We start from the raw sequence: 15,187 nt of genomic DNA, 5'->3' as shown, positions 1-15,187 counted from the left end.
CTCGATCCGGCCGAACAAAAGCTGTTTCGGCATGCGGTGGCTGGGCATGCGGGCTACATGACCCAGCCAACGCAGCCTTGCCTGCCGGAGGAGCTCACCGATGGGACCTTGCCCAGATCTTTCAAAGATTTGTGAGCTCCTCACACAATCCAGCCTGGTTAAACCCAGGATGGATCGTAGGCAGGCTAGCCTAAATGTTTCTAACTGGCGAAGATGGTCCATTAGGGGGGTCCACGTTTCGCAAGCGTAGAGAAGGGAGGGAATGACTGGCCGAGAAGACCTGAAGCTTAGTGCGGAGCGACAGACCAGGTAGCTTCCACACAGCGTTACGCAACCGATGAAAAGATATTGCCGCTCGACTGATTCGTAGTGAGACCTCTGCTGTTAAACTGGAGCCGGTCATAAGCACACTGCCCAGGTATGGGAAACTCTCCACTCTCTCCACAACTGCCCCATCACCGATTGGGAGTTGTGGGGGTGGAGTGTCTGATGGTACAAAATACCCAGGCAGGTGCTTAGTTTTGGTGGGGCTGATGGTAAGGCCCCATCTCTTAGTTGCACGCTCCAGTCTCAGCAGCAGCGTCTCCAACTCCTCCTCTGAATGAGCAGCTATTACCAAATCATCGGCATACATAACGTGGTTGAGCAATAGGGAGCCATCCCTTGACCGCACTCGGGCATCGATCAGCCTCTCATTATATCTGTACCATATGGAGATTCCCCCGGTACAGCTATTGAAGGCTTCACGAACTACGTGGTCAAAATAGATGTTAAATAATGTGGGAGCCAGAGGACATCCCTGTCACACCCTGAGGTGTACAGGGAATGGCTCTGACTCCCGGCCACGTAGTTCTACCCGGGCTCGCTCACCATCATGAAGGTCCTTAATGATCGTGAGCAGAGGGTCAGGTACTTCAAAAGCACGAAGAACAACCCAGAGCCCAGGCCTACTGATGGTTTCATAGGCCTTGACCAGGTCAATAAAGCAGAGATGTAGGTCTTGCTGAAATTCCCTACACCTCTGTTGTAGCAGACGGACAGAAAATATGGCATCTGTGCAGGACCGCCCTTTCCTGAAACCGCATTGGGGCTCCGCAAGCCTCTCCTCAGCGTGCCTGGCAAGGCGATGTTGAATAATCCTTGCCAGGACCTTTCCCGGCACACTGAGGAGTGAGATGCCCCTGTAGTTATTGCAGTCTGTGTGGTCCCCCTTCTTAAAGAGGGGGACCACCAGGGCATCCTTCCAATCCTGCGGAACCCGTCCAGTGGTCCAGACTGTTGTTATGATGTCATATAGGGTAGTCTGTGCACAAACGCTACCATCCCTCAGCATTTCGCTTGGGAGATCATCTCTGCCCGCTGCCTTTCCTGGTCTCAGACTCCGGATCGCCTTCAGTACTTCCTCAACAGATGGCACTTCAGCCAGCCACTCACAGGGGGTGACTTCTTCCAATATTTGAGGCACCGCAGCCTCAGCAGGGTCATCCTCACTTTGTGCCACGATATTTTCTTGGCTGAGGGATGTTCCCTCCCCCAGGACCTCACAGAAATGCTCAGCAAATCTGCAAACCTGTTCCTGGGGGTCGGAGATTGGATCACCATTTTTTCCCCTAATGATGGTAATAAGTGTGGCGCTGCAGGTTATTTTTTTGATGGAGTTAAATAGAGATTTGTGATCGCGTGTACACACTCACATGTACACACACACATGTACACACACACATACACCCGCGGGCGCGCATCCCCCGACCAATGAACAATTCGCTCGGAACGCGTCTGATCTCGTCGGATCTCTCGTCCGATCTCGTCAGATCTCTCGTCGAGCCAAACAGGAGTGTGGAGCCTGGCCAGCGCTTCTTGGATGCGCGTCCACCGTGCACAAAACCCGTTGCTTTGCAGGGTCGACGTGGCACGGAGATCTGTAGATTCACATCCAGACACCATAGGCTCACGTGAATACCCATGGACTAACACAGAGATATTTACCAAGGAGGCATGATCACAGCGATTGCACTACTCTGCTACTCCTGACGCAACCATCTGCTCTGTCCGTCGACATGAGCCATGCGAAGGAGAGGAAGTGTGCAGGGCGTGCACCGCTCTTACGCACAGCTGTGCGAAACGTGTGTGGCCCGGGCCAGGTGTACGTGAGTTGGGGGCGGGTGGAGGCTGGGATGGGGGGGGGGGTCATCGAGCAGATGTATCGAGTGACATGCCACGAGCGGCGGCCACCACAACCTCCGTTCGTCTTTCCACCACCGATCAACGTCCGCCCTTGCCAATCGGATGAACAGAGCGTGTGCGTCTCCGTACGCTCGCTGGCGTGGTGGTGGGGGGGGGTAGTGATTGACTGTGCACAGCGGTGGTGTCGCGGTTACTTCACTGCGCTACGAAGCCAGCGGACCGATTTCGATTCCCGCTCACGGTCAACAGCGACGATTATCCGAACCGATCCTGAGCCTCCTCTAGGCCGACTCAGCCTCAAATGCGTAACTGGTGTGGTGTGTAAACATCGACACTGGGGAAGACGGAGACGGCCGAGCGCGGTGTTGGCCACCCAACCCTTCGTGTGCCGTGCCGGCCTTCATAAGTGCTCTCTCACAGCACTTACACCCAAACAGTCTGTTAAGGCTATACGGAGGATCTTTGTCTTTGATTGACAGAGATACGTGAGATGTGCTCTTCCATGGAACGCGACATTCATTCGGAATCGGAACCTTTACTAATACAGGAGGAATCCGATGAGCTATAAAGCTCCTTTTCACAGATGGGACGGGGATGGGTTGGTGGGCGATGTGTCCACGTTCACGTCGAGCTCTGTGAACCAGTGCACTGCCTCAGGAGTAGCTATCACACGTGTGCTCGGGTCGTGCCGCGTGATGTCTGGCACGCTGTCCGACGTTTCGCTCTGCGTGCGCGGAGATTCTTTGGGGAGCTGAATAGAGCAGCTCGCTTTGGGGGCGAGAACGTAAAGGAAGTGAGCCCCCTCCATTTTGTTCCTACTGAAGCTCCTACCCACCGCGTGGGCGCGAAACGTCAGACACCGTGCCGAAAACACGCGGTACGACCCGAGAGCACGGCGAAGAGGGCTACCCGGCAGCACGACTGCGGAAATCCAGAAAGCAGCAGTGGCAGTAGCAGCGTGGCTTTGGGACCAGCCCGGGTGAATATCTGAAACGCCGCTGGCGAATTATCTCATAAGGCCGTGGCGTAACCACGTGGTCCGTGGCGTGGCATTGGTGACCACAGTGACAGCAGTAAACCAAGACTGAGGATTTTACTTTCTCTGCCATTTCATGTTAATCGCGATGGCTTCGAGGCGGCTGTGATTAGGTTGTCCCAAGACGTACGACTGGCGAAAGCGTGCTGTGTGTAAAACAAAATAAAAGAGGCAAACATGGAAACATAATCCTGCCATCCTACTCTGTCCTCGTTTAGCCCCCAAGAGACTGCGATGTTGTTAGTGTGCAGTGGATCAAGCCAGACATTGTGTTCCGTTGGGCAACCCTGCTTGGCCTATTTGCACTTTCATGGCGCAATCTCTGTGACGAAACTGCGGCACAGAATGGATATTGAATTTATTGGACTCCGCGGGCACACGTGACACGATTGGCAGCGCTCTCGCACTGCGCGATGCAATTTCAGCACGCGTGCACTCGCGTTGGGAGTTGCAAACAGCGTTCAGATCCCATCGCGAGTGTTGGCATTCCGCTCTCAAATTCAAAATCCAAAGCTTCGGTGCGATTGTGGCCACGTGACCTAAACTATGGACCAGTTGGTTAAACCGCTGTAGTCTGCGCTCCTTCAATGGGGGAGGGATATAAAAACGATATGAACTCTGTCCTATTTTTTGTTGGGTCCATAACAACAAAACTGCCCCACACGTTCAGCTGTTACCAAGCTGGTGGCTCAGGTAAGGCCGAGAGTGGTTGGTGGTCACATGACACGTGTGCAAAGCATGATGAGGTTTTGTCGTGCTGTTCTTGAGTGTTTTGTTAAAACCGTTCTGCTCCTCCGAGTTCGTATGCCGCGTTATTTTTTTTTTCTTCAAATTGTGTTAGCCAAACACATTCATGTGTTCTTTTTTTAATACCTGGTTTAAAACGTATGGAAGTTTTTTAAAAAAATTCACCTAAACGCACAGAAAGAAGGTGGGAAATGAAAGGGGATATTGCGGAACAGCGGGTCTGCTTCTGACAAATCGCACCCCTGCCCAGCGGACCCTCAAGCCAGGAGATGTGAATACTGCGGTGTGCATGTTAACTCTGAACTCCACGCCGCCCGCTCCACAGTGGACGCTATAGATCCCGTGACGTCACCATCAAGAGTAGGCCATTGTGTGACGTCGCCATGGTCCAACTTTGCCAAATTCCCCGCACCCAAACCCCTAAAAAATGCTGCAATTGGGATTGCGCAGGGCAATTAACTGCAGTCGTCGCCAAGTCTCGCCCCCTGCCGCACAAGGACAGCTGTCACCGGGGGGGGGGGGGTGTTTGAGATGAACTGTGATGCAAGGCGCTTTTGCATTTGATCGTAATATAAATGCAAATATTATTGATTTTCAAATAATTAACGTAGGACCATGGAGAGACTCGTGCTTGGAAAATACACACAGAGAAATAGCAGCGTGCGCAAGAGAGAACAAATGCAGAATCTTGATTTATACCCGAGAAATCCGATGAGCTATAAAGCTCTTTTTTTCACAGATGTCCAGTAGGGGTCTGGTCAGTGGACGTCGTATCGACTGAAGAAAATTCGCTGGGCTTGGGGCTTGACACGTCACTGGAAGGGGCGATGGGTGGTGGTCGAGACTAACGATGGAGTGGCAGTGAAAGGAGGGTGAACGGTCCGACGGGACATCCACCGTGGTGGTGATGGGGAGTGTGGAATTCCCTCCGTGTGCTGGAGCTAGGCGGATTGTTGCATCCTGAGACCGTGGGAGGTGTGGTGATGGATTATGGGGCCCTTCATCCACTAGCCATGGATAGATCATGGCTGATGCTGATAGTGATGTTCTCGGGTAACTCGGAGTGCAACGATGCATTAATTCCTTGAATAATTATTATTAAGGTTCACGATACATACATCGAATCACGTGAGTAAGACGCAGTGGGTTTTTAACACCTACTTATGCAAGCGATTTTCAAATTCTACACGAATTTACATGAAAGATAATGGATCAAACACGACTATAGAAAGGTGATTTGATAAAAATTGAACAATACCAACGAGAGGGTAAGAAACGAGACAATAATAATTATGGAGTGGTGTTGAACCTCAATCGCGGACCCTGCGATCTTTGCAATTCATGACATCGCCTCGGAAGGGGCGACTGCTTTACATAGTCCCAAGTGTATACGGATCTCAAGAGGGGGGTGGGGGGGGTGCCCTCCCTCCCCCACCACCATAATTACCCCCTGCTCCTCCGTCCTTCCCACCCACCGCTCACCGCCCGCCACTCTTCGATGTGCAATCCGTCTTGAGTGTGTAACCGTAGAGGCACGCTAATGCACTCCCGACACACACACACACACACGCTTCCTTATTCCTCGCCGCGCGGTTAACGTCACGGGAAAAACTCGACGGCGCAAGTGGAGAGCAGCGTGGTGTGATGTCGGCTTGACCCCGAATGCACGAGAGTGAGAGGTGGTGATTGTGAAAAAAAATGGTTTAAGATATTCCCGTCGTATTATGCAGCAATTCCCTAAATCACCCTCGGTTATTGACATTTTTATTATTACGCTCGTTCAACCCAGGGAAAAGCCTCTCAACGAGTCTCATGACAAACTCTTTCGGGAGGGTGCTACCAGGTGTTTTTCCCCGTAAGGCAGGGGTGGGGAACGTCCGGCCCGCGGGCCGTATGAGGCACCGCGAAATTATTTGGTCTCTGGCCCTGCCAAGGCAGCCGCAGGCGGGACACGAAATTCAATAAATCTAGGAGCAAACCTGTAAAAGCAGTTGCGAGTAGCAACATCATCAATAACAGATAACATCATCACACGCCTCACCAAAGAGAAGCAGTTCCAGCCATCACATTAGGGGTGAGCTAATTAAATGTTTGACCAAATATAACAGGCTAATTTTTAAGTTGATAATTTTGTATGGCCCGCGAATGATGTTATAAATGACCCTTGGCAGAAAAAAGGTTCCCCACCCCTGCCGTAAGGGGTGAAATGCTAGCCGTGTATAATAATTTTGGCGAGTCGTTGTTAAATTTGGACCGTGACGTCGGCATGTGACGCGACCTCCTGTTGCGAATGACCCCACATGAACAATAACGTTTGTGACGGAGACGGTGCGTGTTATGTATGTATGTATGTTGAACTTTCATCGCACCGTACGTAGCAAACTCAGCGACAGTCATAGCGAACGCGCTACCGCTGGAACCGCATCACAGCCCCAGCATGCCCGGTCTCACCAGACCCCGTTGATGGCTCGGGCTCCGAGTTGGCCTGGAAGATGGTCTGTGCAGCAATGGATTCTCGAATCCATCTGTGCAGAGCTTGATCAAAGGAAAGGTTTGAGAGTGCGTGGAGGAGAGTCGAGCGACCTTACTGAAGAGGTTGGGAGAGTGCATGGAGGGGAATAGGATGAGACGGGACAGGTAGGAGAGTGTGGTGTGAAGTAGGTTGCAATGAGACGGGAGAGGTAGGAGAATGCGTGGTGGGGAGTAGAGCGAGATGGCAGGGGAGCAGGAGCGATGCGTACACTAAGCGGGGGTGTTCAATCAACGCCGAGCTTCTGCAGGCAGCTTGTCTTGCGCACACCACCGCCGTGTGAGATGGCGAGGAGCGTCGACTTTTGGGATGTTATCACCACCCTCTGCACTCATTACCGCGGTGTCACCTCGCGTGGCGCATTTTCGGAACGCCGCGTGCACGCGCGCCCCCATCAACGGTCGTCAATGAGTGGGTGGGAAGAGCCGTTTGAGGGGCCGAGGAGGGAGATGAAACGTGTAAGGCGAGCGGGTGGTGGGTGGGGGGGGTGTGAAAAAAAATCGCGTGATTTCAAACAAACAGGGAAATCGAAAGCACGGCGTCTGAGCACGGTGTCGAGGCGCCGCGATGGCGAGATGTCAGCTCCGTCGCCCGGTAAGCAGGAGGTCGTGGGTTCCATCTCGACCCTGATGCCTGCTGCTGTGTATTTGGAGTTGGCACGTCTCTTTCTCCGTGGTCACGTGGATTTTCTTCTCCGAGACCTCCAGGTTCTCCCTCCACATTTATAATAAACACGTGCATTTAGAGCATTGTGCTATTAATATCCACATGATAAGCCATTTTATTGAGCTCGCATTTGTGCCCGGGTCACTTCTGAAAGCCATATGGCTCAGTGGGGGCCTTACTTTGTAAAAATATAAAATATTTTTTTGAATGCAAATGCTGCGGAGCAGTCGGAAATCCTGGTAGCAAGTGACGCTTACGCCGCTATCAAACCCCCGCGCGGTGACGCAGCTCAAAAACAAAAAGTCCAATGTATTTTTAAAATGTTGGGAGTAATTATTATTATTGCGCGTTGTTGAAACGTCGCGATTAACCTTTGATATTTGCCGCCGACACCGTCTCTGGCGTCGTCACGGGGGAGTTTGGAGGTTTCCCTGAACTGCGCACTGCTCGCTCATGAGTTTCGAAGGGGAACGCAGGCTGCGGAGCGTTTCAACTCCCTTCTCGTTTTTTTCCGTCTGTATGTATCCCTTGCATTGATTCCCACGCTGTAGTTGCTCTGCAATCACTCCAGAATCAGAATTTGTATTTAGCCTGGAAGAATCCGATGAGCTATGAAGCTCTTTTTTTTTTTCCAAAGATGTCCAGTTTGGAACACGGGGTCAGAAAGTTACAACAAGAAAGAATGCAAAAACACGGATAGGAGCGCAAAGTCTCATAAAGTTAAGCAAGTTAATAAATATAAATAAAGTATTATTCTGTCTGGTCGTGCGTGACTGTACAGATAGTTAAACACTGTCCCCAACAATGTGTGTGGAACACAAAATGACCTACGCTTCTTTGTAGTTATTGAAACAACTCTTTTAAAGTTCAATTAGAATAGGCAACTACATCCAATATTCGTCGGCACCACTGTGAAACTGAAAGAAACAAAGAGAAATACAGCGTTGCTTACACCCTTTGGGATACTGCAATCGTGTAGACTTACACATCCATCCCACAATGTGCAATGTATACAAGTTCACAACTAGACCATACAAATGTACAAGTTCAGATATAATATTACGTACAAGCAAGCCATTGCTCATTTACAATACTTCACTGAAGTCTGAATCATCGAAATGCAGTAAAACCTTGGATTGCGAGCATAATTTGTTCTGGAAACGTGTTTGTAATCCAAAGCACTCGTATATCAAAGCACTCGTGTATCAGTTGTAATCACGTGACGCTCGGCAGACAAAAGCGTATACGTACTACTCGTATTGCAAGATCGTCGCTCGTTTATCAAATTAATATTTATTTAAAAATTTTGCTCGTCTTGCAAAACACTCGCAGACCAAGTTACTCGCAATCCAAGGTTTTACTTTATGTATCTTACAGCACAGCAATCATCCAACAATTCGACCGCAGCACTAACATTACAATAAACTATCTCCAAGGCATCTTGTTGTGGCTGTCTTCAAAACGAGTACAATCACCGCACATTCACATTCATCACTCAGCTCCGTCTCCTCCCGTCGAGAATTATTTCGGCTAAATAGACAACAATAATAATACAAAATAATAAAAGTTCGGAGACAATGAGTAGGGACTCTGCGTGGTGTGCATGCTTGTCAACACCCATACGGTTTACCCGTATTGTTGCACAGGGCAATTGAGTTTTCAGGCCCATACGGTGTACAGCCGTTTCAATACGGGCAAAAAAAAAACACATTCTATTTGTTTGTGATTCTCCCTTGTCAATGGGACTTTGTAGGATGAACGTTGAACTTCTTTCGCACCGTACGTAGCCAACCATGACAATCAGAGGTGCGATGCAAGTTCAAATAACGTAAGTACAGTACATCAATTCCTGCCGATTTTTCAAGACGAAATGAAATTTTGGGCAAGGCAGCATCACGAAAACAAACTCATTCAATACCCTGCTGTTGGCCAAAAAAAACTTTTGTGTATTTGTAATTTATTCCGTTTGTTTGACCATAAAAGCCTCACCGAGTCTTATCACATTTTTCCAGGAGCGTTCTGCCAAATTTTCACGGGGGAGGTGGTGGGGGGTGATTTGGGATGTGTAATCCCAATCGGGCAAATTTGCAGTGTAATTTTTTTAATTTGGCATAGATTTGGACCACGACGTCGGCACACAACGGCGTACTCTTGCGACTGACGCCACGGGACCTCTCACGTCCGTTGCTGCGATGCAGACAGCACGTAGAGGATTATTACGGCTAATACACACACGTCGCAGTATTAATCAGGGTGGCCGCTGGATTCGAACCGCGCGCCTCTGCGCCACACCCGCTGGGCCGCGTCACCGCTCCGTGGCGTCTGCACGGGGGGGGGGGGGGGGGGAGGGTGCCATGGTGACGAGATGTTAACTACCTCGCCTGGTATACATAAGGTCGTGGGTTTGATGCCGACCCTGACGCCTGCTGTTTGTGTGTTCTCGCTCTCCCTGTGTTTGCGTGGATTTTTCTCCAGGTCCTCCGATTTTCCCTCCACATTTAGAATCATGTGTTTAGAGTATTTGGCTGCTCTACATTTTCCACTTGATAAGCCACTTCATTTAGCTACCAATTGTGGCCAGGTCGCTTCTGAAAAATAGCTCTATAACTTAGTGGGCCTTACTTGGTAAAAACAATTTTTTTAATATATTTGTGCGTTTATCAGTGACGATAAATACAATCTAATTATTGTAAACCTAGATAATTAGGACACACCCCCCCCACCCAACACTTCCCCAATCCGCACTGACCAGTATGGTGAAGTATGGTAAATACCCCATGTGACCCCCTGGGTGTTTGTGATTTGTTTACCTTTCCTGTACTTTGCACTACTATCATGTTTTCGTACTGTTTGTTGTTGTAATGTTCTTACCCGCCCATACTGGACATCTGTGAAAAGAGCTGTATAGCTCATCGGATTCCTCCAGTATAAATAAATATTCTGATCAACACATAGCAGGCTTTCGCGACCAATATTATTAATAATAAAGGTTTTTGGGTTAGATCGCGTCAGTATAAATGTGTCGAAACCGGTCTACTACCCGACACAGCCAATTAGTAATGGGTTTGTCTATTCTGGCAAAATCGCCCGATGATGCTGGATGTAATTACCAGCGAAACGTCGTACTACTCAAATTGTAAATGTTGTAGATTTACTCTCCAACACACCGGTGGGCTGAAAGTAGTAACTATTTGGCGTTTTGTTTACGTGACAAATCCCTTACTGATTGGCTGTGTCGGGTGGTGGAGGGTTTCAACACATTAAAACTTTCGCGATCTCACCTAAAAACCTTTATTTTGAAAAATATTCTGATTACATTTTGAATGGCGTGGCATTTCCGTCAGAGAGCGCGTCGTGATAATAGGAGTGTATTTTTCGAAGGAGACCTGCAAATCGATGGCAATACGACCCTGTCGAAATTTTTTTTTGTCAAGAATATAAAGTCATTACGCGCGGTTGGAATATTAAACGTCACATCGACAAACTCGCATTGATTAGAGTGCCGCTTAATTGCTACGATGCATTAACGGCGGTTGTAAAAGTTTAGATAATGCGGACGTGAAGCTTTCGTCGGCGTTATCCCGAATGGTCGCGTGCATGCGTGTGTAGGCGTACGAACTGGGGAGCGGTGGTGCAGCGGTTAGCGCTACGCTGCGCTACGAACCCGGCGACTCGAGTTCGATTCCCGCTCACGGCCAACACCCAGTGACGATTATCTTAACCGGTCCTGGGCCTCCCCTAGGTCGACTCAGCCTCAAATGAGTACCTGGTGCGGTATGTAAACATCGCCACTGGGAAGACAAAGGCGGCCGGGCGTGGTGCTGACCACCCAACCCCCTCGTGTGCCGTGCCGGCCTTCACAGGTGCTCGCTAACAGCACTTGCCCCCAACAGTCTGCTAAGGCTACACGGGGGATCTTTGACTTTTGTACGAACTGCTCCGACTCGAGGCAAGGTCGGCGTTTGTCGCACGGCCGAAATGCGGACACGATCGCAGTACTCCTGACGACGGCTGCGTCTGACTCGCACGGCGAAGTCACCGCATGGGCCGCCGTTACATAACGCGCCATCTGTGCGGCTGGCTGCTGATAATCACGTCGCGATCGTACGTGCCAAAGCAAAGAGCGCAGAAGTGAGCGTCTCACACGGGTTATTTTAAGTCGGGTTTATCCAGATAAATGGTAACCCCCACACACACACATTAATCTACATCGGGTGTTTTTTTTGTTTTTTCTGGAACCAAAACTTTTTTTTATATCGCCTGCAAATCTACCATCGGGAGGGAATTATTGTTTACGGCGGCGGCAGAGCGAGCAGCTCTAATATGGGGATGTTTGCGAGTTCGTATCCCGGATATGGGGGGGGGGGTTTACTCAGCCCATCATCATCATCTCTCTGTGGTCGATAACAATTACAACCTCCCCACACCCCCACCATAGGATTGTGAAATTTCCACCAATGAGTCAGGGCTGGTGGGCAGGACACGATCACTGCCTCGATGCTCATTCGAATAAGAAATAACTTTGACACTGCATTATTAATTTGTTTTAAAAATATGATCATCAATGTGCCTTATAATCTAATAGTCAAAACTATAACAAGGATGCATAGTCCACTGACCAGAGCGGAAAATTGGTATACCGCCTATGGTAAGCAGAACTTAAGCCATACCATACGGCTGCTTTGAATGAATAACTTGATGAACCATCTTAAACGGTTATCGCACAATGTACCGTTAATTGCTACATGAAACAAATGAGAACCACTCTAGTTATGCAACCTCAGGTTGTACCGACCAGTGCGATATCTAGCCTGGGATCTCGCATCATTTTTTTACATCTTTGTTGCCGCTTGCTTGCTGGGTCATTCGACATTTTAGGCCTGTACTCAGAAACAGTTTCATGTGCAAAGAAAGAAAAAATAAACGATTTGCACGCCAGTATGTGGAGGCCATCATCCAGCAGTGGATAGACATGCGAGACTGATCTGTCCCCCCCCCCCCCGCACCTCTCCCCATCGTGTGTGCAGGTGCTCGCCGTCGGCCTCAACAAGTGGAGACTCGACAAGAAATTGGGCCTCGGCTGTTTGCTGCTTTACGTGGTGTTCATCAGCTTCTCCATCCTCATCGAGTTCAACGTCTTCACGTTCGTCAACCTGCCCACGTGCCGCGAGGAGTGAGCTCATACCCCTCCGCCCCTCCCCGTATACCCCACTCCACCCCCATCCCTCCCCTCCCATCCCTTCCTTTGGGATGACCGTCAAGAGTCGTACTGCACCAGCCGTGGTCTCCTTGCCAGGATGGCAGGGAGATTATAGAGGCCATTGATGAAAGGTGGGAGGAAAACAATAAATTGGAAGTGCTTCTTTCTCAAAAGATGTGTGCACAGGGTTGTGTTGACATTGAAGGACATTTCGCTGCTGCTGAAAGTCTGATGTACGTTGTCGTCATTTTTTCTTTCTCTCTCTCCGAAACGTTCTGTTCGTTTTGTCTGTCGATACGATGCTGGGTGTAGTTTTGCTTGTGAGAGAGAGGAATAGAATCGATGTTTTGCAGGTGGCAAAACTTGCCAGGGCTTGAGAAGAGTGGCTTATTCTGGTATCGTTGAATCAAAGCAATTTTTGCACTGGGTATTTCTGTTAATTTATATTATTTTACTTGACATGTGTAATTTCTACACGGATAAATGACTGTAAATCAATTACACTTAATTCCATTTTGCTGTAAACTACTGATATAAATTTCAGGTTTACATAATTACTGCATATAATGTTTACCTTAATTTATTGCAATAAAGCAATCGTATAACAATGATAGAGCTTAGGTTTTTTTTCTTTTCATATTTGCTACACATCACTCGAACGGTAATGGTAACTATTTACGCCGATTGTTTTTCGTAGCAGGTACGGTATGTCCTTAACTGGAAATCTAATTAATTTTGCAGTGTAGTAATCCTGCAAGAAAAAGAGGATTGTTTTTCAGCCATTCTCTATCCACCGATGGTTGAAGGCTTCCCCACGCCATAGCAGTTTTTGGGTGGGTGGGCGGAGGCAGGGGAGGGGGGGTGGAGGTTTACCACGCTTCACCACGCTGGTCAGTGCGGGTTGCCCGGTGTGGGGGGTTGGGGGACCTGAAACATCACTCGCCACTGATGTTCGCCGTTGCCGGGTCGTGGATCTCTGCTCGTCGGGTTCATAGGTGCAGCGGCACTCCCACGCCGTACCAACAGCTTGCACCACGAGCGGGAGGATTCGAGGGGAATTACAAATGAAAGTGCAAGTCTCGAGGGAAATATTTAAATTGGGCCTCTGTCATCCATCCCGAAGCCGCCCGAGGCCGCATCTGCACGTACAACTTGCACGGCCTCCGAGCTCGGTGTGCATTCGGCTAAGATGCACTCGGTTGCGCTGTGCGGCAAAGTTGGCCTTGTTTCTCGGCAGCATTCTGAACAAGCTGCTGAACAGACGTTTCCCCCCAGTGGCGAGATGGACAACAGCGGGGGAGGCAAGGGTTCACATTTTGCATTCTGCCCGGCAGTTGTGTACACAATTTGGCCCTGTGGCACGCGGAGAGGATGGGTGGGGGGGTTCCCCATTGTCACCCAGCACACGAAGCGAAGTTCTGGGGTTCGGCTCACGATCCGATGTCCCTCGGCCTCGTGTCAAGAGCCACGAGATAATGCGCTGTAATTTTCTTTATTTTTTTGTACCATAATTGCACCAAAATTAAGCAACAACGGTAACGCAAGGACACTTAGGCCATTAACAACAATTTAGATGTTTTTATTTGTAATGCTCTGTGAGGGTTTTTTTTTACAATTAAGAAAAATAAAATAATGGCGAATATGATTGTTGTATTTAATGAACGGTATTATAAGCAGTGAAACCAGCGGTTGAAAATAACCCACAACAAACATGCAACCAAGTTAAGAGTGCGTTTGCTTTAAGTTTTGTAGACGTTATAATGTATCTTTAAGTAAAAAAAAACGCACACCGGATAGGAAATACATCATCACTCGACGTCTGTGCAATGGTAGCTATTACTCCATCGCAATCTCGGCCACCGACCTCATCACTACTATATTCATCAAATGAACAACACACAAATATCGTAACCTTAGACGAGTGTGCAGATTCCTGCTAATAATGGATCATTTCTTGGATTTTTTTTAAATGACGCATTTCTAAAAAAAAATGCTTTCTCTGTCTCTCTCTCTCTTTAAATGAAATGAATGTATTTGGGAAAGTAGTATTTTCATCCACACTGAAAAACAGGAGGAACTCTTTGATGAGATCACTTTATTAGCGTGCATGAATTGTCGAGCGGTGAGGCTGTCTCAACTCCAATATTTGTCGTGCTGTGTCGTAGAATTACTACTTTTTGAATAGTACAAAAAACTGTATGGGAATTGTATTTACACTTTACGGCATGTGCAGGGTTTGTAAAAAACAATATATGTATGTACAATTTAAAATATATATGATTTAAAAAAAATCTAAAATAATTTGTGCAATAAATGTGTGGCTTTTTATACTGTGTGCAACCTTGTCGGAGACGCTTTTGAATTATGTGTTTATTTAACCGTACTGCATGGGAATGAATGTTCTCCGTCCTTTGTGAACCTTTGAATGCAACATTCAAATTATTTGAGCAGCATTAATCAAGCTCATTGAGGGCATTTATTATCAGTCGTTTGCTAGAAAAAAAAGTCCCTTTTTACCCAAAATTTCAATTTTCTCTTCGAATGTTGACCCCCTCGTAACACGGTTAATGTTGACCTAATTGAGAATTGGATTCGAACGAAGGCAAAACTATCACGGGGCGGGTGTGGCCAAGTGGTTTTAAAATCAACTAAAAAGCTTTAAATAGCGAGACGTTTTTGCCAAGGCTGATACAAGAAAATTTTGTAGTTTGCGTTTTTTTTGTATCGAGAAGTTTCGCTCGGAATGAAATGGGGTGGCGATTTATGTACACGTGTCGGCAATGAAACATGCAGCCTTTAAAACAATAAAAAAACATCAAAAACA

The 15,187-nt window shown here is 48.3% G+C and overlaps 1 protein-coding gene across 1 annotated transcript in view; it reads left to right on the top strand.

Annotated features, from left to right (window-relative positions):
- Positions 1 to 15,187, top strand: part of LOC116943244 (sodium/potassium/calcium exchanger 3-like) — a 135,184-nt gene extending 119,997 nt beyond the window's left edge. The window contains exon 17 of the mRNA XM_032955941.2: positions 12,191 to 15,187. Within this exon, the coding sequence (XP_032811832.2) occupies positions 12,191 to 12,340 (150 nt within the window). The 3' untranslated portion in view covers positions 12,341 to 15,187. The remainder of the gene's footprint in view (positions 1 to 12,190) is intronic.

Source organism: Petromyzon marinus, chromosome 17 (assembly GCF_048934315.1).
Source record: "Petromyzon marinus isolate PM22_M1 ecotype Great Lakes invasive population chromosome 17, UKy_Petmar_22M1.pri1.0, whole genome shotgun sequence".
Taxonomy (NCBI): domain Eukaryota; kingdom Metazoa; phylum Chordata; class Hyperoartia; order Petromyzontiformes; family Petromyzontidae; genus Petromyzon; species Petromyzon marinus.
Note: the sequence above shows the minus strand (reverse complement) of the source record. Positions and strands in the feature narration are given on the sequence as shown.